Source organism: Carya illinoinensis, chromosome 6 (assembly GCF_018687715.1).
Source record: "Carya illinoinensis cultivar Pawnee chromosome 6, C.illinoinensisPawnee_v1, whole genome shotgun sequence".
Taxonomy (NCBI): domain Eukaryota; kingdom Viridiplantae; phylum Streptophyta; class Magnoliopsida; order Fagales; family Juglandaceae; genus Carya; species Carya illinoinensis.
The window spans coordinates 30,875,062-30,899,802 of record NC_056757.1 but is presented as its reverse complement, the minus strand read 5'-3'; the positions used below and the strand labels follow the sequence as shown (position 1 = coordinate 30,899,802).

At 37.7% G+C, this 24,741-nt stretch overlaps 1 protein-coding gene across 13 annotated transcripts in view; it reads right to left on the bottom strand.

The window, feature by feature from the left end:
• Nucleotide 1: 1 nt before the first annotated feature.
• Nucleotides 2-24,741, bottom strand: part of LOC122312332 (phototropin-2-like) — a 28,015-nt gene continuing 3,275 nt past the window's right edge. For 9 of the 13 annotated variants that reach the window (XM_043126895.1, XM_043126898.1, XM_043126892.1 and 6 more), the window contains 23 exons: nt 23,929-24,111; nt 22,667-22,758; nt 22,306-22,591; nt 21,894-22,110; nt 21,326-21,396; nt 20,456-20,562; nt 20,202-20,251; nt 19,981-20,085; nt 18,547-18,606; nt 11,496-11,585; nt 10,128-10,204; nt 8,180-8,264; nt 7,049-7,129; nt 6,248-6,351; nt 5,753-5,802; nt 4,980-5,009; nt 4,371-4,477; nt 3,622-3,744; nt 2,814-2,865; nt 1,973-2,085; nt 810-950; nt 550-668; nt 2-335 (listed from right to left, as the gene is read on the bottom strand). In XM_043126895.1, the coding sequence (XP_042982829.1) occupies nt 552-668; nt 810-950; nt 1,973-2,085; nt 2,814-2,865; nt 3,622-3,744; nt 4,371-4,477; nt 4,980-5,009; nt 5,753-5,802; nt 6,248-6,351; nt 7,049-7,129; nt 8,180-8,264; nt 10,128-10,204; nt 11,496-11,585; nt 18,547-18,606; nt 19,981-20,085; nt 20,202-20,251; nt 20,456-20,562; nt 21,326-21,396; nt 21,894-22,110; nt 22,306-22,591; nt 22,667-22,758; nt 23,929-24,111 (2,341 nt within the window). In that variant the 3' untranslated portion in view covers nt 2-335; nt 550-551. The remainder of the gene's footprint in view (nt 336-549; nt 669-809; nt 951-1,972; nt 2,086-2,813; nt 2,866-3,621; nt 3,745-4,370; nt 4,478-4,979; nt 5,010-5,752; nt 5,803-6,247; nt 6,352-7,048; nt 7,130-8,179; nt 8,265-10,127; nt 10,205-11,495; nt 11,586-18,546; nt 18,607-19,980; nt 20,086-20,201; nt 20,252-20,455; nt 20,563-21,325; nt 21,397-21,893; nt 22,111-22,305; nt 22,592-22,666; nt 22,759-23,928; nt 24,112-24,741) is intronic. The other 4 variants (XM_043126901.1, XM_043126899.1, XM_043126900.1 and 1 more) reach the window with 4 other exon arrangements.

The following is a 24,741-nucleotide window of genomic DNA, read 5'->3' as shown; positions in this document are numbered from 1 at the left end:
GAAGAAGAAGAAGAAGATATTCTTCATCCTATTAGTTATTTCCACATCTGCAAATTAGTGTATTTGTAACTTAGAAGGAAATGTATCTCGACAGACTTGGAAACTGACCAACATGTACTTTATTTAGAACAGATAGTAACAGTTCTGATAATACCGAATCTCTACACCACTTTCTCCCTGCATACAGGCCATTGATACAGCCAAGCCCAACCAAGATAAAAGCATGCGACAGGATCCTTCCTGATGATTATTTTACTTGCATTTATCAAAGTTGAGGTGGCCCTCTGGGCCTCCACCAACATCACGAGATTCAATTTCGGCAACACAATACCTGCCTGCACAGTTGATACAGAAAATGTGTAAAACCCAAAGGACGCTAATAATCATATGTTCAAAAAGCTAAATTCAAACATCAGCTGTAGGATTTGTCCACAAATGTAACGTTCTAATAAACGCTGATGTAGATGAACATGGTGAACATTCTAGCATCTGTTTGCAGTGACAGCATGAAGAATGGAATCTAAATATTGATTAACAAATAATGAGAACCTTCAAAAAATCTCCATATCTGTAGACTGAACAAGCACTCCATCATCTTCCCACCGTGCTTCCTTGGCGTTTGGATTTTTCCCGATGCATTGAAGAGGCATATCCAATGGCGGTGGACTCTGCATACAATCAAGCCGATAATCAAGACGAGTGAGTGCATGGGTAAACAATATTTTTAGTCTGTAAACAATAGTTCTCAGCAGGTTTTCAAGTCGTTTATCATTATTTGTAAGAACCAGAATGAAGGATTCATCTATTACCATGCAGCGGATTAGAGGCCAATTAAGTCCATGGAAAAAAGGATGTGCTTTGATTTCATTGGCACCAGTACTTGATCCTAAACGGCTGGTAGGGTCTCTTTGCAACAATGCGTAAATCAACTGTCTGGCTGTAAGACTTACCTGCAGCATTAAGGTTAGTTGCTGCATAATCAGCAGAGAAGCTCCAAGAACACATAACTACTGATCTTGTGACCTACAAGGAATAAGTTTATCATAGATAACAACAGTCCATTCCTTAGAACAAGGCATATCCATGGTTCTTCAAGGACCATTTGCATTACTAACTTCACAGTTTTGATGACGAGCTGTCTCCTTTTGCAATGCAATATATTTATTTTCCACAAACGATGTCCACTTAGTAAACGGAGCCTTAATTAAATCATGACTTTCCTGATGAACATTTTATCAAAAACTTATCTGACGGATATCGGTAGAAGTAAACTCTAGGCTTTCAACTAACTGTTTGTACATTTTGAAACTTTCTAGAACTTCTAACCAATATTTCATAAGCAGCCAAAGTCAGAGATCGGGAGTTTGAGATGCAAGACTAATAGTATTAGCAACAGCAAAAAAGTCCAGAGCAATTAGCAGTACCTGCAGCTGCAAAGATCTTGGCTCTTCCCTGATAATATTTCCAGTCATTTAAACATTGGTTTTGTTTTTCTGTTGCAATAAGTTTGTGCAGAGCGTAAAATGTCATTTTTTGTTATGCTTTCTGGGCTGGTCAGTTCTGGCTCGTGATGATGGATCCCTTACTCTCTTTTTTGTCTCTTTTTAAGCAATAACCTAAATGCTGAAAAAAGGCCTGGACCCAAGTGTCAGCTTACAACCTTGTGTTAATTTTTTATATATTAAAACTTTCATGACTTTAGAGAGTGTTTCCACTTCTTTGGCAGTAGGAATTTTGGGCTAAACCCAGGTTATCTGGAATCTTTTTTGTTGCAAAATTCCATGTATTGCTCTTCACTATAAGCAGAAGTTAGGGTCAAGTTTTAAGCAAAAGTAGAGTTGACTAGCATTAATTCCACTCTATTGTTAAATGTTGTCCCTACACATACATCATCAACCAAAACCTCCAGCTGGATAGTAAAGCAAAAATTTCCCTACACATACACAAGCTCATAAAAAATTTCTGAACTCACAGAAATGCTGCTTGGAAAGGTCAGAACTTTGTGCAAGATATTGGTAAATGTTTTCTGCCTATTCTTCCCCCTAAAAGGTGTACGACCATAGAGCATCTCATACAAGAAGATACCTGGATATTAAACAAGAATCACTTCGGGGCAATAACGACAAAAGACAAAAGAACGTGCAAAATTATTATGCATTGTACAGAAAACACATTATTAGTAAAATAAACAAAGAAAGAAGTTGCTTATGTCACCCTCTATATCCAGAATTAAATAAAACTTCAAAAGTCTAGCTTCAGAGTGTAGCAGTTCCAAAATGCCTTGATTCTTTCAAATTTAATCAGGAATCTCATCATGCATACACCTAGTGAGCCAAAGCATATTAAAAAAATGAGTATTTCATGCCTTAAATCATGAGGCATAAGTCCTGTACATTATTAAATACTTGACTATTCATGGTAATGTTGATGTAATTGGATGTGATGAGGAGTTGACGATTTTTCTTTGTTTTGCTATATAAATATGCTCAAGATTGTCCTACACAACATTTTTCAATTTTTTTTTTTTCCGAATTGTTACTATGTTTTATATGCTTATAATCTACAATAAAAGCATTAAAATTTTTTTTGATAAATAAATAATTATATTGATCAAAGAATGGCAAAATGCCAGCATTACAACTCTGATACCCCACCTAATAAAAGCATTAAAAAATTAATGCCGTGTCTGGAGGCTTATGCCTTCAATGCCCAGTGCAGTGCAATAACCTTTGTAGATACAGTAATAATGTAAATAGTAATAATAACTGACAGAACACATCAGAGTTGTATATCATGATTGAGAATATGCTTACCAAGAGCCCACCAATCAATGGCGCTACTATGTCCAGAACCTGTAATAATTTCCTGAAATCAAGAATACACAAGAACTTTGAAAAGAAATTAGTGGATAAAATATTTTTAGGGCAGATTTGGCAGGTGGGATGAGATACAAAATTCTTATCTCAACATTACAACTTTTTAAAATTCTTACACGAAATATAATAAACAAATCAACCTTCCCAATTCAACTTTTTCAAATCCCAAAACAATAATAATAATAAAACATAATATTTTATTCAACTTTCAATTTTCATCTGAAATCAAAAATTCTCATCTCACTATCTAAACCAGCCCTTACTCTCGTTATAATTCTCATAGCCAATAATCTTTGTAGCTTTTAAAACCACTTCCTGCTAAAGATGATCAGGATTATGGAACAGCTCGCATGTTCTGAAACAGAAACATATTTCTTACAAATTATGAAAAGCCTATACTAGAAATTCTTATCCGGGACATCAAAGCTGAGTTCCATATAGGACTAGATCCAGAACCTAGTATAGGGACGTAACGTCCTTAGCAATTGGGCGCATGCAAAAGGGCATGAAGCAGAAAAGGACTTGCAGGACATACAAGTTCACCTAACAATTATCTTTCCATGGATGCCCGGAAAATACATATTTAAGACATTTAAAACATTCCATAAAAGATGGTTTGAAGAATTTCCCGAGAATTCTAGAATCTGACAGAAACCAAAACAATGGTTTTGTCTTATGTGATAAATTATGGACTAAAATGGCATGAAGCACATGGACATTTAGCGTGATTGAAGATTCACCATACAGGAGCAATATATTCTTCAGTTCCAACAAATGAGTTTGACTGGGTAACTGGCTCTGCAACAAATGTTAGTGGTGGTTGACTCCTAGATTGCCTCCTATTACGAGGTAGTGGGTGTGTGATGATCTGCAGTACACAGTAGCATGTAAGAGCAGTCAGTAGTTACCACTTTAAGCAACTAATAATTGTTAAACAGAAAGGAAAAACTAAGAAGATTAGTCATTCAAGTTTCCCACATTTCATGGGTCAAAATTATTCTGAATGGATAAGAATAGATCCAAAGAGAATTTTCAACAGTATTTGGGAGTAAATAATTGGAGTATAAAGCTTATTTTGATGGCATACTGATAATGAGGTGATAGAACCAAGAAAGGGAAGCAAAAAACTTCTACTACAGTGGAATTGAACCACATGCTTCCACCATTTCATGAAAAGAAAGATATACAATTTAGAAGAGTGAACAACAGGAAGATTCTGGCTTCAATCACACAGCCTGTCGAATACACAGAATAGATTTTCCATGCATGATCCATCAGTAAGGAAAAGAGCAGTGGATTGCTTTCCTGTGAACATTTTGCACTTTAAATAGATACTTTTACTTTTATCACTATTTTAATATCTATTTCTACATTGTCAACTTAAGGTGGCCTTGTAATGAAGACAACTAACACCATAGTAGGAAACAAAAGAAGCTCATCTACGAGTCTGCAAAATGTAAAGCGGAAAATATTCTGACAGAAAATGTAACGTACTTGGGGTTTACTCGAGGTCATAAATGATAGATCAAAGTCAGTTAGTACAACATGTCCATCCTTTTGTAGCAAGATATTTTCAGGCTTCAGGTCACGATAAACTACTCCTGTGCAAAGGCATGGGAAAAAAATTAATAAGTGCAATGCTGAAATTTCTTCCTCTTCATTGATGTGGATTGATATAATCATCCAGTAAAGCCTGTTACACTTACCAGTATCAATTGATATGCTAGATAATTAGGCTACTCTACTATAACTGTATCATAAGCAGGAACTCAGTTTCTAAAGGATTCTGATGGACCAATGCTCTATGGTAGAGATTCTGAATTTTGTAGCCAAAGATAAGCACTATTTTTAGATGGTAACATTTTGTATTACCCTTCAAACTAAATATTATATGAAAATCAGTTAACTGTTAGGTAACATGTGCTATTAGTTTGGTTACATTCCTATATATATGTATTTTTTTATTAGTACATTCCTATATTTTTTTAATAACCAAACATCTTGTGCATAAAGAATTCACCAGTTAATATCTATTAAAATACGTCTTTCGTCCTATATTTTTTTAATGAGTTAAAAAAACTTCAAAAAGTACAAAAGGCGCACCCAAGTACACAAGTTGTATAAGAGAGTCACCTATCAATTCATGAAAATAAAGAAAAGTTAGCCCATTAAAGTCTATAGAGGGTGTCCAAAGGAAGAAAGAATTGAAAGATATAATTTTGAATTCCTTTAATGTCTGTCCACAATAGAAGATCATATCATGGCCCTAGAATTTCTTTGCCAGAGGTAGACAAATCCCAGACTCTATTCTTATAGCTAACGACAGCTAGGCTAGTAGGCATGTATCCACAGAGCTAGAGGTGCTATACAACGCAGATCAAGAAAGCCTATGATACTGTCAATTGAGATTTTCTTTTATGCTTGTTGAGGATATAAGGGTCTGGAAAAAAATGGTGATCTTGGATAGTGGATTGTATTTCTATGGTGCACCATTCTGTTTTGGTAAATGGAACTCTTTCTGGTTTCTTCAGTAGCTTTGTGTGCGCATTTGGCCTAGAGAGAGGAATGCCAATTGTGGTTTGAGCATCATTTTTTTTATAAGTAAAAAATAAACAAATAACATACAAATGAAAATAATCGTTAAGTCTTTTTCATGTTTCTCCCTCTCGCTAACAGTAACGTGTTATTTTCCCTACATTTGGACTCGGGAAATGATTCGATTCTTATATCTCAACAATGATTTCCACTGTCCTAGGCAGCACTTGCATATAAAATTTCCAGGTGGTCTCATCTGATTCATTATATAAGCAAAAGGTAAAGGGGAAAAAACTTGAGTAATACAGTAAAGACACAAGATTCTCATGTTTTTAAAATACCTAAACAGTGGAGGTACTCCAACCCAATGATGACCTCTGCCACATAGAACCTAGAGATTAATAAAAGTTAGCACCGAAAGAGTAATGTTACATCACACACTCCCCTCCCACTTTCATCCCAGTGTGTAAAATGTGGCACTTTTATCATCCTTGGATCATCCTTTATTTTCTTTAAAGAAAAATGCAGAGGTTGATGAGCAATGCCACGTCATCATAGTGGGATGAAAGTGGGATGGGAGTATGGTATGCAGAGTTTTCCAACAATTAACAACCCAGTTTTAGAGGCATTTTGCAAGGGATAATGAAGTCATAACATTTATAGTTGCAGCAACCACATGAGACAATTTATATCAACTTTGATGGTAGCAAAATTCCAGTACAATCAAGAGTTTCGACTGGCTAAAATATGTTGTCAATACCATGAATTTCTAATAAAAATCATGCCTCAAGTTTCTTTTGCACTCATATATGTACAAGAGCACAGACCAAGAGTACCTCGCAGATTCCTCTTTAAAAAATTTCATTGGCTGCTTGTCAAGCAAAGCAAACAATTCTCCACCAGGGCAAAAGTCTGTTACCAAACAAACGTGTGTAGATGTCTGAGGAGATAAAAAGAGATCAGTATACTCAAAATGTATTACAAATTCAGCATACCAACCAAAAAGGAAACTTCCAATACTGGTATTAATGAAGTATGTAAAATCACAAAATTAAGGCCCACAATAGTTTAACAGGAAAAAGTAGCAAGCCCCCTCTTCCTATATACATCTTTTTTTTTATAGGTCCTCTTCCTATATACATCTTTACAAGTCAATCTTTATATTTTGCATATTGTTTTTCTCTTATGTAACTCAGATGCTTCTACAAGGGTTCCGATTTTCATGGATACTCCTAACTTGTATTCAGTACTCTTCTAAAACAATAAAAATTTTGAAAATGAACTTTTTGAATATGGAAAGGTAAGTAAAACTTCAATTTTTAGGGTATATATTGGGATATTGTAAGCTACAATACAACCTCTTCAACTTCATAAAAGGAAAACTGGTGCAAGTTAATTGTCAGGACAGGTTTAAAACAGAAAAATTGACAATTGTTTATATTATGATGCTTGCATGATTACATCAGTCGTGTTAGTGTTAGTGTACGTAAGCTTGAAAGCCATAAAGTCCGATTGAATCTTTATGGTGTTCCAGTTACTGCTCACAGACTCCAATTCTGAAGATAATATACATGTCTATGTTATTGAGTATATAGGTTTTAAGTAAGGAAAAAATATGGTTACAAAAACGAGAATACCTGAAATGAAGCATAGAGTGTGGGAAGAAAAGGATGATCGAGTAGCGAAATGATTTCCCTCTCAATGCATGCTCGGTGAACCTGTACAATACCAATGATAATAGTAGAGGTTTAGAACACACAAGTGAAATGAATTCAAAGTTCTGCACAAACTAAAAAGAGTGCATATATAAGCATGTAGATGGGTGAGTTTCATGCGTGCATAAACCAAGTAACAAAAATCCTATGTAAACATCACTGATGATATGTAGATGCATTTCTAACAACTATACTTCTTGATTATGATTTATAGAAAGTATAAAAAAACCGATTGATTAGTCTGTGTGTGAAAACAGAAGGGTATTGTATAAACAATTAATAAGTTGGGTGGGGCAAGCCCTGCCACAACATGGACAAAACCATAAGTTTACAACTAACCTACGTAAGTCAAATAACTTGGCGGATAGTGGTGCCCAATTTTAAACGTGGGATACTGAAATTAGAATGAATTTTCACAATCTGAAATTGTAATACCCATTCCAATTTATAAAGAGAAACTATTATAGCTGCACTTTGTCTTTCTTTATTAGCCAACCAATTTTAACTTTTAAGAAAATTGTGATAGGTGATAGACTAGTCTTAACTTGGCCACATTTAACAAAATAGGGAACGTCAAAACAACCTTTGTCACAAGTGAAAGTGAATAGTCAAAGATAATCGCTTCACTAAGCATTAAACAATTTCCAAACATGTACATACTTTTCCTGAGCTTTGTACCTTTTATAGAAATACATATTTCATATGGTTTTAGGAATGCACGTATGTATCTTTGCATTATGAGGAAATAATGAGTAAGAAAATGCCACAGATTCTAAGCAATTCAGTCATAGAATGTATCAATATTGGAACAGAAACAGAAACCAAATAGTCTCTAGACTCGATTGGAGTCAGATTTAATTGACAGCCAAGAAAAATTGTCAGAAACTTTCTTTGTATAGTGCAAATGCTTGCATTCAACACATTTCAGAATCAACAATATAGCAAAAGGAAAAGAGCTTGTGTTAATTCAATGTAGCATATATCAATTAGACAGAAAGGAAGTGTTCTAGGTATCTTTAGTAGTCAAACTATGGCTTTCTTCTATATTCAAACCTTGTTACGGTTCAGCATGGCTGACTTTTCCATTGCCTTCATGGCATACAGTTCACCTGTACCTTGCAGCTCCACCAAATGGACACTGCAACAAATACCCAAGTAAGTAATCAATTACAAAGCAGTCTCAAAAACATGAGTGAATCGCCATGTGCAAAAAATGGAGTAACAATTCAATTTTCCTTCAAGCTAAATAAATCAGTATAAAACAAACAATTTGGGAAGTCATCGGATTGGTGAGTGTGGAAAAAGATACATGCCAAGGTTACAGTTGTGCGACACTGTCCTTTAGGGGTGCTACCCGCACCATACGGTGCGGGGTAGCCCCCCCCCCCCCCCCCCGCCCCCCGCCCCCGCATGGGGCGGATGGGGAAAATCCCCTCCGTCCCCGCGGGGGCGGGGTACCCCGTCCCGCATGACAGGGTACGGGGTGGGGGGGCAATCCGTCCGGCCCCCCGTACACTCCTCGGAACTTCTTGCAATTCGACGGAGCCACCTTCAGTGGCCTCCGGCTGGCCGGACTCGATGTTGATCTCCTCGACTGCTGCCGCTGCGGCTGTTTCCCTCTGGTTGATGCCCACCGAAATGGTTGGAACTTGAAACGGAAGCCCAGGAGTTTAAAGTCGGTCTTGGTGGAATCCCAGGTACCGCTTCACACGTTGCCGGACTCGATGTTGATCTCCTCGACGTACCGCTTCACACGTTGCCGGCCCAAGAAATCATCGTCCTCATCGCTGGACGAGTCCGTGGCATCAGCGTCAGGGTGAGTCATGGGGATCGAAGCAGAGGGAACTCAGGGAAGGTAGGAGAGAGGGGCGGGGCGGGGGAAAAATGGACCGGGGGGGGTCTGTCCCCGTCCCCCGCCTCCGCTGGGGAAAAACCATACGGGCCGGGGGGCCCCGGCCCGGCCCTGACGGTGCGGATGCCCCTCCCCGCCCTATGCGGGGGCGGGGCGAACGGGGCAGGGCAGCGGGTAACGGGGCCCCGCTGCCCACCCCTACTATCCTTCAAGTTGAGCATATTGCCTGGGCTAGATTTGTCTGCTGTCCATAAAATGAATCTTCTTCTTTTCATATGAAAAAACCGATTTTTCTGTTAAACATGGATTCTGAAAATCTTCCAAGATTTATGGGGTCCAAATTCCTTTTCATTTTACCTTGTTCTGATCAATTACATCTTCATGGTCTTACCAATTTATCCTATAACTTTTAGGTCTCTAAGAAAGGTAGTGCAGTTTAATGCCATTGGACTTTTTTTGCATCTCTAAACTATCTTACAGACTTATTTATCTCATAATCCAATGAAATAAGTTAGAGTTTGTCGTGCACTTATTCCTATACCCTTCCAGTCTTCCTCAATACCTTTTGTTTGGGTATTTATCCACCTTCATACCTTAATGCAAAAAGAATATGAAGTTTACATCTGAAACATTCAAATGCTTTATTTTATTAATTTTTTATGTTTAATGGGTAAAAGGTCCCCACTAAATGTTGTCCTTAATCCATTTGTTTTGGTCGATGAGATTACATGATTGGTAGATGCAGCATTAAAACCTTGTAGGGATTCTTGGGAATGCAAGTGCGATCAATAGTAGATTAGGCAAAGCATACATGATACATGCATTAAAGTACAGATCAAAATGCCCTAAGTTTAGATATTTTTTTTTTAAGGGTTTTGATAATTATAAGATTTATCATTAAAAGATTTATTTCAGAAACCTATCTTTATAGAAGCGGAAAAAGGAGGGAGACCATCCTTCCTTTGTTCCTAGCAAATATATGATATGCACACTAATAGGGATAAATAAAATATTACAATATATGCACCCATGCAAACAGAAAATTAGACATGCATTATTTTGTAGTTTGGAAGTCGGACAAAATTATGTCACAAGTTTTCAAAACAAAGACAATCCACTTCAATCCCATCTGGAATACAAGCACTGTACCTGCCAGTATCTCCAAAACCCAATTGTCTTATGGGCTTAAAATTATGTAGCCCTATTTTCTCCCCTCGTGCAATGATCTGATTACAAAGGGATAAAAGGAAGAAATAATGAGATAATAGTAAAGATAACAGCTGCTAGGTTCCAAAGCATATATAACTCACAAACAACATTAACGGATTTCAAAGAATCTCAGTTTGTAATGGCAAATCTTCAAGGCCCATGGTGCTTACCACAGAATCAACAATACATAAAATATGTGATACTTGTCAAAAACCATCGCAGAGTGTTAATAAATTACATTTTTGTACCAAAAGCTTAAACTATTACATGAAGAGGCTGAACTAGTGCATTGGTCCACAGCAGATTCAATACATTTAATCTAATGTTGATAAACTGTCACTTGTCCAAAAAAATTAAACTACTAATTGCACTAGTATATAAATCCATACCAAATTACACACCTAGTCAATGAGGAATCTTTGACTCACACTCTCATGAGTAGGCTCAAAATTGCATGCCTACTCCAAAATAGAAATGAGTCTCAATTTATGTGCGGCCAAACATGTGGATGGTTAAGCTAAATGGTAGGAATATAAATGAGACAAAATTAAACACAGAATCTTCACCCCTAACACCACGATATTTAACCACTTATCCTAAAAGTTAAGGCATCAAATAGAGGACCTAGCTATATATAGATCCATATTCAACTTCATAGATAACTGGGAGTTTCTAGGAAATGCCAATCCACATAGCGGAAATCTATAATACCATAAGCTCAAATCTAAATGTAGCCTTGAGGCATGACTCTAAGATAAAGACTAGTCTTTTGTGCTTTGGGTGCAAAATTCCCATTGATAATATTTTTGATTCAATCAGGACGTGAGTCCATTACTTAGAAAGGTTAGCCACAAAGGTGAAATGACAGCAGTATTCGAAGCTTCAGAAGTTTAAAAAACAGAATCCATGCACTTGGGATTGGCACCATCAAATATATATATAGAGTAATGCTACATATAGTTGCGAAGTATGTAAGCGTTGTGCAATCGTTTTGAAAAAGGTGGGATCCACTATTAAAAAATTAATTTTCTTTTCATGTGGGTTTCATATTTATTCACTTTTTTTAAAGTGATTGTGCGGTGCTTGCATACTCACGACTGCAAGTATCATTTCTCATATATATATATATGCCAAAAAATAATTTCTATGTAATAAAAATAATGAAAATTATATAGACTAACTTTACAGTCAACTCATTATATCCTTATCCCAACCACTTGAGGTCCAATTTACAACATCAGTTTGGTGAAAATATATGAATGGTATTAGAATGTAACACAGCACAATCTAACTTTTACAAATTTGTACCTTTTGTATTGCTATCCAAGAAGGACTGTCCTTTTTGTGCGGTCTTGGAGAGACAGGTTGAGAATGAATTGCCCACAAATCTTCTGGTCTCTGAGAAATTGAAGGGTATAAAATTTGTATCAGCTATGAACCAACGGAATTGCTAACATATAAGCTGTCCTAAGAACTGAAAAGAAAATTTTAAGGATCTATGTCATACAAACACATGACTTACCCATAATTGAAAATACTTGTAAATTCTGAACTACTTTATGTTTATGAAAGAATTTGTATCAGACAAATTATCCATGCCATAAGATGTCCCAGAGTTTCTAAATCAAGTCAGCACTTATATAGGTGTGTGGGAATTGGCATGCATGTGTTTGTGTGTTTATGCACACAACATTCAAAATCATATACATGTTTTTTTTTTTATAAGTTATTTCATCGATATAAAGAGAAGCATAGCCCAGGTACACTGGGAGTATACACGTGAATACACCTATTTAAGAACTAGAAACAGTTACAAGGAAATTATGGAAGCTGAGACCATTCAAATCTAAAGATATGGCCCACAAAAACAAAGTCTTTCAAAAAAAACTCTTTAACTCATCCAAGGAACGCTCATTATCCTCAAAAAGCCTCTCATTTCTTTCACACCATATAAACCAAAAAATACATATAGGAGCCATTTTCCACACGGATGCAATCTGTGGTGCCCCAATGATCCCTCTCCAGCTGGCTAACAATTCAACCACTCTGCCCGGCATTACCCATGCTATTCCCATTCTACTGAAAAAGTAGTTCCAAATATCTCGAGTAAAATCACAATGTAAAAGTAGATGGTCTGCCATTTCACCACTATTTTTGCACAAACAACACCAATCCGTGATTACAAGGCCATGTCATCTAAGATTATCTATGGTCAAAATCTCCCTAGAGCTACTGTCCAGGCAAAGAATGCAGCCTTGGTTGGTGCTTTACTCATCCATATGTTCTTCCATGGGAAGTTGTGCTTTTGTTGTATAGTAATAGAGTCATAAAATGAGCGTACCGAAAACTTCCCTTTCCTAGAGGGTCTCCATTCCAGCAAGTCTTTAGTTGTGGCAGCAATAGGAGTGTTGTACAGCAAGTTCAAAAACTCCACCAAAATAGTCACTTCCCAATCATGGGCATTCGTAGTGAGACTAATGTTCCACTCCTGAGAACCTTGATTGATTACCCGCAAATCAGCCACCATAGCTTCTTTTTCCCTTACAATACTGAAAATCGTGGGATAAACTTCCTTCAAGGCCATGTCTCCCACCCACACATCCTTTCAAAAGCTGATCCTACTACCATACCCCACACACAATCGAGTATTACTAGCAAAGAAGCACCAGTCTTTCCGTATATACTTCCATAGCCCCACTCCATAAGCCCCCCTACCCTCTTTAGAACACCAGCCCCCCCAAAATCATATACATGTTCACTAAATTATGGTTTGAACATTTGGTAGATATTTTTTATAGACATATTCTGAAGAAGTTTTATGAAGTCGGATGAGTCACATTATTCCTTTCTGAAGTTTGGAGGTATGAATTGTAAGAATCGATGACCATGCAACTTTATATAAACGTATTCTGAAAGAAAAATACATTACTGTTAGAATATATTGTCTATAATGTGTTTGTATAGGGGTATATGTGTCTCTTGGTTTTAGGGTATATATATATGCTTGTGTGTACACTGTGGATATAAGAAAGTGATTAATATTTTTCTCCCCACTTTTCTCTCCATTTTCGTTTACATGGTATCAGAGCCGATTCTCACGAATCCGAGCTCTGTGTGGGTTGAGAATATTTTTCAAGTGTAGCTCGTGTGGTGTTTGTGCTCGCCGGAGTGTTTCCGTGTGCTTTCCGTGTGGTTTTTGTGGTTGCCGGCGCCGTGTGGTGGTTGAAGTGTTTTCCGGCCAGGTTCCGGCATCATCTCGGGTACTGGACACTAGGGGTGAGCTCGCCGGCCGATTCTGTTGTCTCCAAGCTTGGTTGCCGTCGTCTCCAGCCGCCGGAAGAGGTTGCCGTCCGTCGATCCAGCTTCGTTTGGTTGCAGGTAAACTCGTATTCTAGTTCTGGAGTAGGAATACTCCTGAACCTGTATAGGGTTTTATTCCAAGTTGGAATAAAACGTGTTTGGTAACACGGATAGATTAAACCTATCCTCGGTTAGGATAGGCTTATCCGGCGCAGCCCAAACAAGCCAGACCCGACCCGAGGCCAACCCGGACCCGATCCGAGTCCGACCCGATCCGAGACAGTGCATACCGGCCTCGAACCGGATCCGATCCGAAACAGGCCGATTTCGGCCGATACAGAGCCGAAACAGGCCGATACCGGCCGAAACAGAGCCGATTTCGGCCGATACAGTCCGATTCCGGCGACTTTCAGACCGATACAGTCCGGTTCCGAACCGGTACAACGCTTTTTTGACCAGTTCAGACTTATTTCACTCAATACAGGCTCGGGATTTGGGTTTTTAATCTGGATTTCTACGTTTCCAGATTGTTTTTTCCAGTTTTGGTCCACGTTTCATGATTTTTATGTGAAATCTTTGTTTCTAAGTGGACTGTTGTGATATATTGGTATATTTCCCATGGCAAATAAATTTGAGTCGATGTCACTTGCACCAAATATCAATATGCCTATGACTTCAGTGAAGTTAAATGGAAAGAATTACATGCTGTGGTCGAGATCCGTTGAAATGTTTTTGAAAGGCAAGGGTCTTCGCCGTACTCATCTGATTGATCCTATTCCTGCTTCGACTAGTCCTACATTTGCTCAATGGGAGCAGGAAGATGCTCAAATATTATCTCTGATGTTGACTAGTATTGAACCTAGTATCTGCTCGAGTTTAATACATTTTGACACTGCTCAAGAGGTGTGGGGGCATCTTAAACAGATGTATTCAGGTGCTGGAAACATAACTCGTATTTATGAGTTGTGTAAACAATTCTTCGTGTTGGAACAGAATGCTTTGGGCCTGGAAGAATATTATTCTCAAGTGATGGGCATATGTGAAGAACTCAAAGTGTATCAACCCGTCACTTCTGATGTTCCAAGTATGCTGAAACAACGAGAAGATTTTAATATTGTTCGCTTCCTGGTTGGCTTAAAACCGGAATATGAGTCAGTGCGGTCTCAGATTTTGGCAAGTCCACAGCTTCCGTCATTTCCTGATGTATTCTCTCGACTTCAACGAGCTACATTATCTTCTGATCAGAGTAACGAGAGATCTGCTTTAACTGCTTCCTATGTTGCTCCTGCTGGACGTGGAGGTCAGAGTGGAAGAGGTGCACGTGGGGGTGCACGTGGGGGAAGAGATAATCGCACTCGAGGTCGTGAATTTCGTAAGTGCACCCATTGTGGTCGCACTAATCACTCAGTGGATTATTGTTGGGATCTACATGGTAGACCATCTGGGTCTGCTAATCGGAATCTGCATGGTAGACCATCTGGGTCTGCTAATCAAGCCACTGTTCAAGATGATTCACAGCCAACGAGCTCCAACAGATCTTCAGATATGATCAGTATATCAAAGGAGGAGTATGAGCGGTTTTTGGGTCACACAGGGGCTTCATCTTCCACAGCTACTCTTACCCACTCAGGTATAGCATCTGCATGTCTTGTTTCACCCACTCAGGGTCCATGGATCATTGATTCAGGAGCTAACGAACATTTGACCGGTTTGTCTTCTGTCCTGTCTAAATTAAATACTGTACCATCTGTAAAAAGTGTCACTCTTGCTAATGGTTCTCTTGCTAAAGTTACAGGCATTGGATCCACTAAACTCACTGATTCCATATCCTTGTCATCTGTCCTACATGCTCCGAGTTTTCCTTTTAGTTTGTTGTCTATTAGTAGGATTACTCAAAGTTTACAATGTTCAGTGACCTTTTATCCCTCTTCATGTGTTTTTCAGGATCTCAAGACGGGGAACAAGATTGGTACGGGGCATGAAGCTGGTGGTCTGTATTATCTTGATGTTCAACAGTCACCCACTCGAGCTCTTACAACCCCCTCATCATCTGCTTTTGAATGGCACTGTCGCCTGGGTCATCCCTCACTTTCTCTTTTGAAGTGTCAAATTAAGAACTTGGGGAGTGTGTCCCCCTTTTCTTGTGAAGCGTGTCAACTTAGTAAACACCATCGTGTGTCTTTTGTTCCTCGTATTGATAAACGTGCATCGAGTCCTTTTGAATTGGTTCACTCTGATATATGGGGACCAATCAACATTGAATCAAACAAGTTTCAATATTTTGTTACATTTGTTGATGACTACTCTCGTGTGACATGGTTGTTTTTGATAAAGGCCAGATCTGAACTTCTTTCCATATTTCAAATGTTTTGGAAACAAATTAAAACTCAGTTTAATAAAAAAGTTCAGATTTTGCGTTCTGATAATGGTAGGGAATATCTATCTGGTGCCTTTGCTACTTACCTAAGTGACAAAGGAATTGTTCATCAAACATCATGTTCATATACACCCCAACAGAATGGGGTGGCAGAACGCAAAAATCGGCATTTGTTAGATGTAACCCGAGCACTATTGCTACATATGCATGTTCCTAAACGGTTTTGGAGTGATGGTGTTCTTACTGCTTGTCATCTTATTAATCATATGCCTTCATCTATTCTTAATGGTTCATCTCCCTTCTCCGTCTTGTTTCCGTCATCTTCACCTTTTTCTCTTCCACCAAAAATCTTTGGATGTGTTTGTTTTGTTCATAACCTTGGTCCAGGCTTTGATAAACTTGACCCCCGTTCTACCAAGTGTCTCTTTGTTGGTTATTCTCGGACTCAAAAAGGATATCGCTGCTATAGTCCTACTCTTAGACGCTATTTCACAAGTGCTGATGTTACCTTCTTTGAGTCCATACCTTTTTTTTCAAATACATCTTCAAGTGTTGAGTGTGACCCTCTACCATTACCTACCCTTACATTATCTCCCTCACAATCTCCCTCACAACCGCAGGTTTACTCACGTCGCTCGCGGCCGCCGGCTCCCATGCCTCAACCAGTCGTGCCTCCATCTTCAGATCTTGAGTTGTCTCAACCAATCGTGCCTCCATCTTCAGATCTTGAGTTGCCCCAACCAGTCGTGCCTCCATCTTCAGATCTTGAGTTACCCAGTACTTCAGACTCTCTACCTATTGCTCTTCGCAAAGGTAGTCGTTCTTGTGTTACTCAACATCCTATTAGTCAATTTGTCTCATATCATGCCTTATCTCCTTCATTCTCATGTTTTACATCTCAAGTTTCAAAACTCTCTATTCCTAAGACACTTCAGGATGCATTATCTGATCCGGGATGGAGGACAGCTATGGAAAGTGAAATGGATGCTCTTCATCATAATGGCACATGGGATCTTGTTCCACTACCACCTAGTAAACAACCTGTTGGCTGTAAATGGGTATACACTATCAAATTTCATCCTAATGGTTCTGTGGAACGTCTGAAAGCCCGCCTGGTTGCAAAGGGCTATACTCAAACCTATGGCATTGACTACGAAGAGACATTCTCTCCAGTTGCCAAAATCTCTTCTGTCCGAGTGCTAATCTCTCTTGCTGCTAATTTAGACTGGCCCTTATTTCAGCTGGATGTAAAAAATGCATTCCTCCATGGCGACTTGCATGAGGAAGTTTATATGGAGCAACCACCTGGGTTTGTTGCTCAGGGGGAGTATCGAGGTACTGTATGCAGGTTGAAAAAGGCATTATACGGCTTGAAACAATCTCCTCGAGCATGGTTTGGAAGGTTCTCTGATGCTGTATTGAACTTTGGTCTTCACAGATGCCAAACAGACCACTCGGTATTTCACTTGCATAGTGATGCAGGTCACATTTTGTTGGTTGTATATGTGGATGATATTGTAATCACTGGGAGTGACTCTGCTGGAATTATTAGATTAAAGCAATTTTTACATGATCAGTTTCAGACGAAAGACTTGGGCAAACTTAGGTATTTCCTTGGAATTGAAGTCAGTAGATCTAAAGAGGGCATCAACCTATCTCAGAGGAAATATGTACTCGATCTGTTAGAAGAAACCGGCATGTTGGGTGCACGACCTATTGACACCCCTATGGATCCCAATCGTAAATTCTTGAAAGAAGAAGGGGAGCTGTTTAGAGATCCAGGTATGTATCAAAGACTTGTTGGGAAATTGAACTATCTTACCATCACTAGACCAGACATCTCTTATGCAGTGAGTGTACTGAGTCAGTTTTTACAAACGCCTAGGATCTCACATTGGGATGCTGTGGTTCATATTCTTCGTTATCTCAAGCGAGCACCTGGTCTTGGAATATTATATCGACCAAATGGACATCTTAGAGTTGAAGCATTTTCAGATGCTGATTGGGCAGGATCTCCTTCAGATAGAAGATCTACTACTGGATATTGTACCTTTGTAGGAAGTAACTTGGTTACATGGAAGAGTAAGAAACAAACAGTAGTAGCTCGTTCTAGTGCGGAAGCGGAATACAGGGCAATGGCACATACTACTAGTGAGCTGACATGGTTACAACACTTTCTTCAAGAGATTGGGTTTCCAGCTCCTATCCCTCTCCAGCTATTTTGTGATAATCAAGCTGCACTGCATATTGCCTCTAACCCGGTATTTCATGAGAGGACTAAACATATAGAGATTGATTGTCACTTCATTCGAGATAAGATACTAAGTGGTGACATTGCTACGCCTTTTGTGAAGTCCGCAGATCAACTCGCAGATGTGTTTACTAAATCTTTGTGTTGGAGTCGTTTAAAACCTATTTGTTTCAAACTGGGTTTATATGATGTATATGCCCCAGTTTGAGGGGGAGTGTTAGAATATATTGTCTATAATGTGTTTGTATAGGGGTATATGTGTCTCTTGGTTTTAGGGTATATATATATGCTTGTGTGTACACTGTGGATATAAGAAAGTGATTAATATTTTTCTCCCCACTTTTCTCTCCATTTTCGTTTACAATTACAATATTTTAGAGCAACGATATATGCATCATATCAGTCCAAACATGAAAAAAAGAGTACCTTACCAAGTTGGCATCAGGAAGTTCTCTGACAGCTTCATCAACATTTTCTGCAGTGGCTTTGACCTGAAAAAAGGGGGTAAGATACCATTCATTTCAAAATATAGCTTGACCTAATGAAGATAAAAGATGAACTTGACATGGAATGAGTTGGCACTGGTATCAAATAAGTTCAAATCCCTTCACCAGTACTATTTTAAAAATTCTGGCTGGCAGTTCCAATTTCCAAATTATTACTTTCGTATTTTTAATTTATAAAAAAACAATAACTTCATCATAAACTGTGTCTTTCATTCTACCAAACCTAGATAGGCAGTTTGGCACAAAGTATAATCTGGTTGATTACATCAATAAGGGATATGTAGTTTTAATTGTAAAATTGTTTGAATTTTCAGAAAAACCCCTTCACGTGATTATCACTGCTCTATGAGATCTTTTTTGGCTGTAGAACCCAGCGTTGATGCCTGAAATGTTTGTACTTGTTTAATATGCATAATGACCTTGTTTCAAATTACGAGAAGTTCCACCAAAAATTCATGACTACACTTTACATTGAAAGGGTGTAATGAGACATCAACATCATGGTCAAATCAGTATGTTAGCAACAAATCCACATAGAAAGTGATTTTTTTTTTATCAGTACATAGAAAGTGAATTAAGAGAACACATGCAACTCAACTCAACTACGCTTTAATCGCAACTAATCACCATGAGATCTATGAACACTAATCGGCATGTATCTTTTTTGGGGGCATTCTGTTCTATCCCAAGTCTGTCAACTTTTCTCATGTTAGATTGATAGCCACTACTACTACTAGTCACTGGTTTTCATCATAAAAGGTTACATATATATATATATATATATATTTTTTTTTTCAGTAAACAAAACTTTATTGATCATAAGAATAGGCAAGAGCCCAAGTATAAGGGACATATACAAGAGCATGATTTTCTTCTTTAATACCTTATTTCTTTGGGCTTCAGCCATTGTTTTTAGTGGAACCGGTGTCCATAATTTTTTTGTTTCTCTCTAGTTCCTGACTGTAACTAGGTTTCTGCATTTGTATACTTCCTGTGTACTTGGGCTATGCATTTTTATTTGTCTTGATCAAATCTTCTTATCTATCAAAAAACAATATACAAGAGCATCGTCTATGCGTGCTAGTTTAGTGAAAAGGCTATATTATTTTGGATAGCCATCCCTCATCTCTTCCTCAATAGGTGCCACAACCAATTTTTGACCGACATCTTCATTATTTATCCCATACTTCTTGGTATGTCCCCTCATTCATCTTGTCATTCTTACATTAGTTACTTTACTTCATAACTCTGTTGTTTTTAATAACCCAGCATTACCAACCATGAAAGTGTGCTACTCTTGTAGAAATCCTTTACAGAGACAAAAGAAAACATAAGACGAAAAAAAAAACACACACACACCAACTTGGCACTCTGCTGCTCTGTTGTCTCTGAGAGGCGGTTGCGCAGGGGTTCCACATGATCACTTCCATCTAATTGGACACCAATGAAGTATTGAAGCTCACCCTATCAAAGTTACACGGACCTCTAGTGAAAACCCGCAAAGGGAATTAAAATCCTATTTCAATGGATGTTGAATTCAATAATTGATTTCACAATTCTCCATATAAAAAATCTGTTACCTTTAGGTCACGCATAGGTTGCAGGTGAAATAAATTCCAGAATTTCTTTCCTAGAGTCATGAAATCATAACAATTTAGCATGACATCAATAAAAGGTTTGAAGGGAACAAAAAAAAACGTAAAAGATTAAGTCTCCAAAACAAGGAAATATCATAACACCAAAATCAAAGCACCTGTATATTATATGACACTTCCAACCAAATGCCATTCTTTCCATAGATTCCAAGCAACAAGTATCAATAGAATTCACTTACCACTCTTAGTATAATTGATCAACTGAACTGTGATTTCCCTCTGTTCTCTAACGGCGTCTCTAATTTTTGAGATGGTTGCGTGATCTGTTTCAGGTCCTTGAAGAAATCTGTAAAATGCAGCAGGTAAATTAGGGTAGAGTTTGCATTACCAATCAAAGGCTTTTTAGACAAGTGCAAAATAACAAAATATGAAAGCTAATAAAGATGATTCCTTTTGTAAGTGAGAGATAATAAAGATGATAAGATCAAACAATATGATATGCTAATTTCTTACAAATCATATCAGTCAAATCACCATAAGATCTAATATTACTCAAAGTCCCAGCAAGTAAAATAGCATATCTGAAAATAATATAGGCAGAACTTTTATACTGAATTCCCCAAGCTTTACAGTGCCAATCCAATGGGGCAGGAATACAGTACAGGCACCAATATCAGATATATATCTACCATCAGAATTCTAAGAGTCTTTATTGGATGGCGTAAACAGGCTAAAGTGAAGTGGCCTACTTCTAATCTCAACCACGTCTGAAAGCATCACATGACAACATACTTATCCATCTCCCAGACCATATAAAATTTCACATCATCCATGCCTAGGATGTTCAACAACAGTTTCGGAATCTTAATATATGAGTAATCACAACAGAAGAGTGAGAAATACTTTGAAGTACAATACTACAAGTTACAATCAGAGAAAAATGCTTGAGAATCAATTGTCAAGGAGAAAAAGGAAAAATACTAAGAAGTGTGCGAGAAAAGTGAGTCCAACTTGAAATCCCCTAAAATGGGAGGGAGGGAGGGAGGAGGTCAATAGCAACCCAGCAAAAATACAATGTAGCAAATATATAAAATATAGTTATTTCATACCTACAGTTTCTTCCCAAAATTTCTTCACGTGTATATTCTGTCAATTCGAGAAAGGTATCAGATGCATATATCTGCACATCAATGATTAATTAAGATCAGTTTCAAAATACAATCCATACCATGTGTAGATGACAAACTACTGCAAACGAGAACCATGACAGGTAGATTATGTAGAATAGAGAGTGTATATTATTGTGTATTGATACTACTTAAGAAATAAAATATGCAGTGTCAGTCTAGTATAGATGACGGATGTTATTTTTTATAATTTTTTTACACATAAAGAGAACATATTAACACTTTCATATGGTGTAGAGCTATATTTTCATGCAAAGCAGGGAATAAGGCATGCAGTATGCTGTGACGGAAGCAACTTCAAAAAAGTGAGCAGTGGTGTGCAGGAAATAATTTCAGAGAAGAATCTTACATCTATGACATGCCACATTTACATTAAAAAACATAAGAGGATTGAATGCACTATATTTGACAGCCTTAGATGACAAACTACCAAAATCTGATTTTTGGAGTATTTGTCTTGAGCTTTTCACATAATTGACTTTCATCTTACAATAGGGTTGTCAGGAAGTCTAGGATCAGTGATCACAAAGTTCTTCTCAATGCGTTCCAACGTGGTTGCTAGGTCAATTCCTTGGCGTATATCCCTTTCTCTTTCAGCATGGTCCCAACTGTCGGGGCGCTTTATGTCTTTAGTCATCAAAACCTCTTGTTCTATACTTTGTTTCTCTTCATGCCTCCTGGCAAAGCTCAGAGACCGCCCTTTAAAACTGTAGAATTTACACATGCAGTAAGAAATTTGACCCTTCTAAGGAATTCATGGGTCCTGCTACGAATTTCATAGGCATCCTTGAATGAATACAGTTGCATAATAAACACCAAGGCGCATACCATAAAAGTCCCTTAGGTAGCAATGTAGCATCAGCCTTACCATAATGAAGCAAAGGTAAATCAAAGAAACTCACCTCATTAAGGAAATGCGTCCGGATTTTCTAGATTTCTTGTCTGCTTCCTGACAAGAACTTGACTGAGACACATCGCCCCTGGAATCTGACCAACGATTTTGTCTATTAGGTGTATTCGTATTCTGAGTTTCAGCAGATTTTGGCAGAATATAATCAAGGTTGAAATTTTCCCGTTCTTCATGGTAGCTGGTAGTGTCATGAATCATAGCTCGAACTTGAGATTCTGGATGTTTTACAGTTTGCACCACTTCTGTCATTGAGACTAAAGCCTTCTCCTTCTGACGAGCTGACATTCAAGAAAATATGATGATTAAGTGAAGTCATAGTCACATCCAATAAGAAAGTGAGTACACATGCTCACCATCATAACGGATTAACGACTTGGGCAACCCATTTGGCCGTAATGCCTTATCATTAACACCTTCAGTGTATTTGCTGACCTCCACCTGCATTCTGCAGAGCCAGCATCATTCACAGATTAAGGTACTGTTTGGTTACAAAGAATTTTCATCTCAAACACAAAATTCTCATCTCATCATTACAACTTTCCCAAATCCCCATACAAAATATAATAAACAATTTAACTTTTTTCTTACTTTTTAAATCCCAAAATAATAATAATATTAAAATTTAATATTTTAATATTTAATCTTAAAATTCAAAATTCTCATCTGAAAAATCTCAATGGCTAAGCAGAATCTAAGATAAGATCATAATTCATGCCAAAAAGGAAAGCACTGCACTAAACAACTGCTATAATTTACTAATAATAAAAAAATCAACTGCTATAATAATTAAAAAGGCAAAAAAAAGTATGACAATTGTTAAACCCATTAAATGCACAGAGTAATGAGGTGGGGTTTCGGCTTTCTAAAGGCCATAAATAAGATTCTTTATTATGAAATTGGAGATTCGGAACTCAATGTCAAGGAATCTTTGAAATAACCGCAAGATTCTTATGACAGTAAGGTGACACGAATGCTTATTAAACATCACGAAATTGCATTGTGAGGTGATGTAGTCACATGTAGACATCCCATGTTAGGCAGATTTGCAGGAATGAACTAACATGGGCATTTTAACCCATGACATGCCATAGACAGAATAAGAGAAGAGAAACTTCACAGCTCTAGGATACCTCACGATCTTTTAACAATTTTTCAAACCATAATACATAAATCCCAGAAGCAGACGAACTTTTAAAATTGTAAATCAAACTGTAGCTTTATTGAGCCCGAGGTTTCTGAGTCCATTGGAATTTAATTCTCTGAGATCCGTACTCCTGAGGTTTCTTGGTCATAAACTTCTCTTTTTCCCCTCTCTTTCTAGGCAAAAGCGCTTTCAGTGTTCTTATTTAGATTATTTTGGTTCAATACTAATGAAGAGAAAATCAGCGTTAAGTTGGCTACTCGTGCAGAGAAAATGGGGAAAAAATGCCAAGGCCTTAGCTGAGGCCAAGAAAAGGAGCTACACCTTCATGAATGAACCTACAGAATCGGCCCGTACAATTCTACGAGTAACTAGAGAACAAATGTCATAAATTAGACCGCAACAAATTCTTGAAAAGAACTAAGAAAAAAAAAACAAACAAACAAAAAGAGGAAGGAAGGAAGAGACATTTACCCAATAAATTTGATGGTTCTCCCATGGTCATCTTTGATTGGAGTGACAGTAAGAAGATTCCAGAAAGGGGTACCGTCCTTCTTATAGTTCAAGAGCCTGCCACAGTAGCTCTTCCCGTTTTTAACTGCATCTCGTATTTTGGCCACTTCACTCCGGTCTGTTTCCGGCCCCTGAAGAAATCGGCTGCACCCAAAATACCTCACTAATGTCACAGTTCAAGTTCTCTCATTCTTTTCATGGGACACTACCATTTGAAAAAATTTCTCTTCTTTGTTTTTCGTAATTTTGGTACCCACTGCCGAGACTCTGCTAAACCCTGAACTCAGACAAAGAATGGATAAACCCAAAAGATTAAAGAGAGATAAAGAATGCTGGTGTACACAAAATCCATATCGACGGGTCCGGCTTCGTCGACAAAGACCACCGAAGTTCCTTAATCCTTCTCACTTCCCCTGCCCTTTGTCGACTTCGTTTCTGCGAGTTGCTTCCCACTTCCCGCCCTTTGGCCCTTTGGGTACGTGGGTGTTCATGAAGAATACCTCTCGAATAATTTTAAATAAAAGTTATACTACACACTTATTTTTATTTATTTTTTAATAAATAAATAGTATAAAAATATTTTATTTATAAAATTATTTTTTATTGATATGACGCATCATGTCACGTTAATTTATAAATTTACACTTACAAGATCTCTATAACTACAGTATTTATATATAATATTAGAATTTTGACATTCTTATTTCTAAGTTAACTTAGATTTCAGATAAATTTTAGGTTATAAGAGTTTGTGCAACAACTTAAGAATATAAG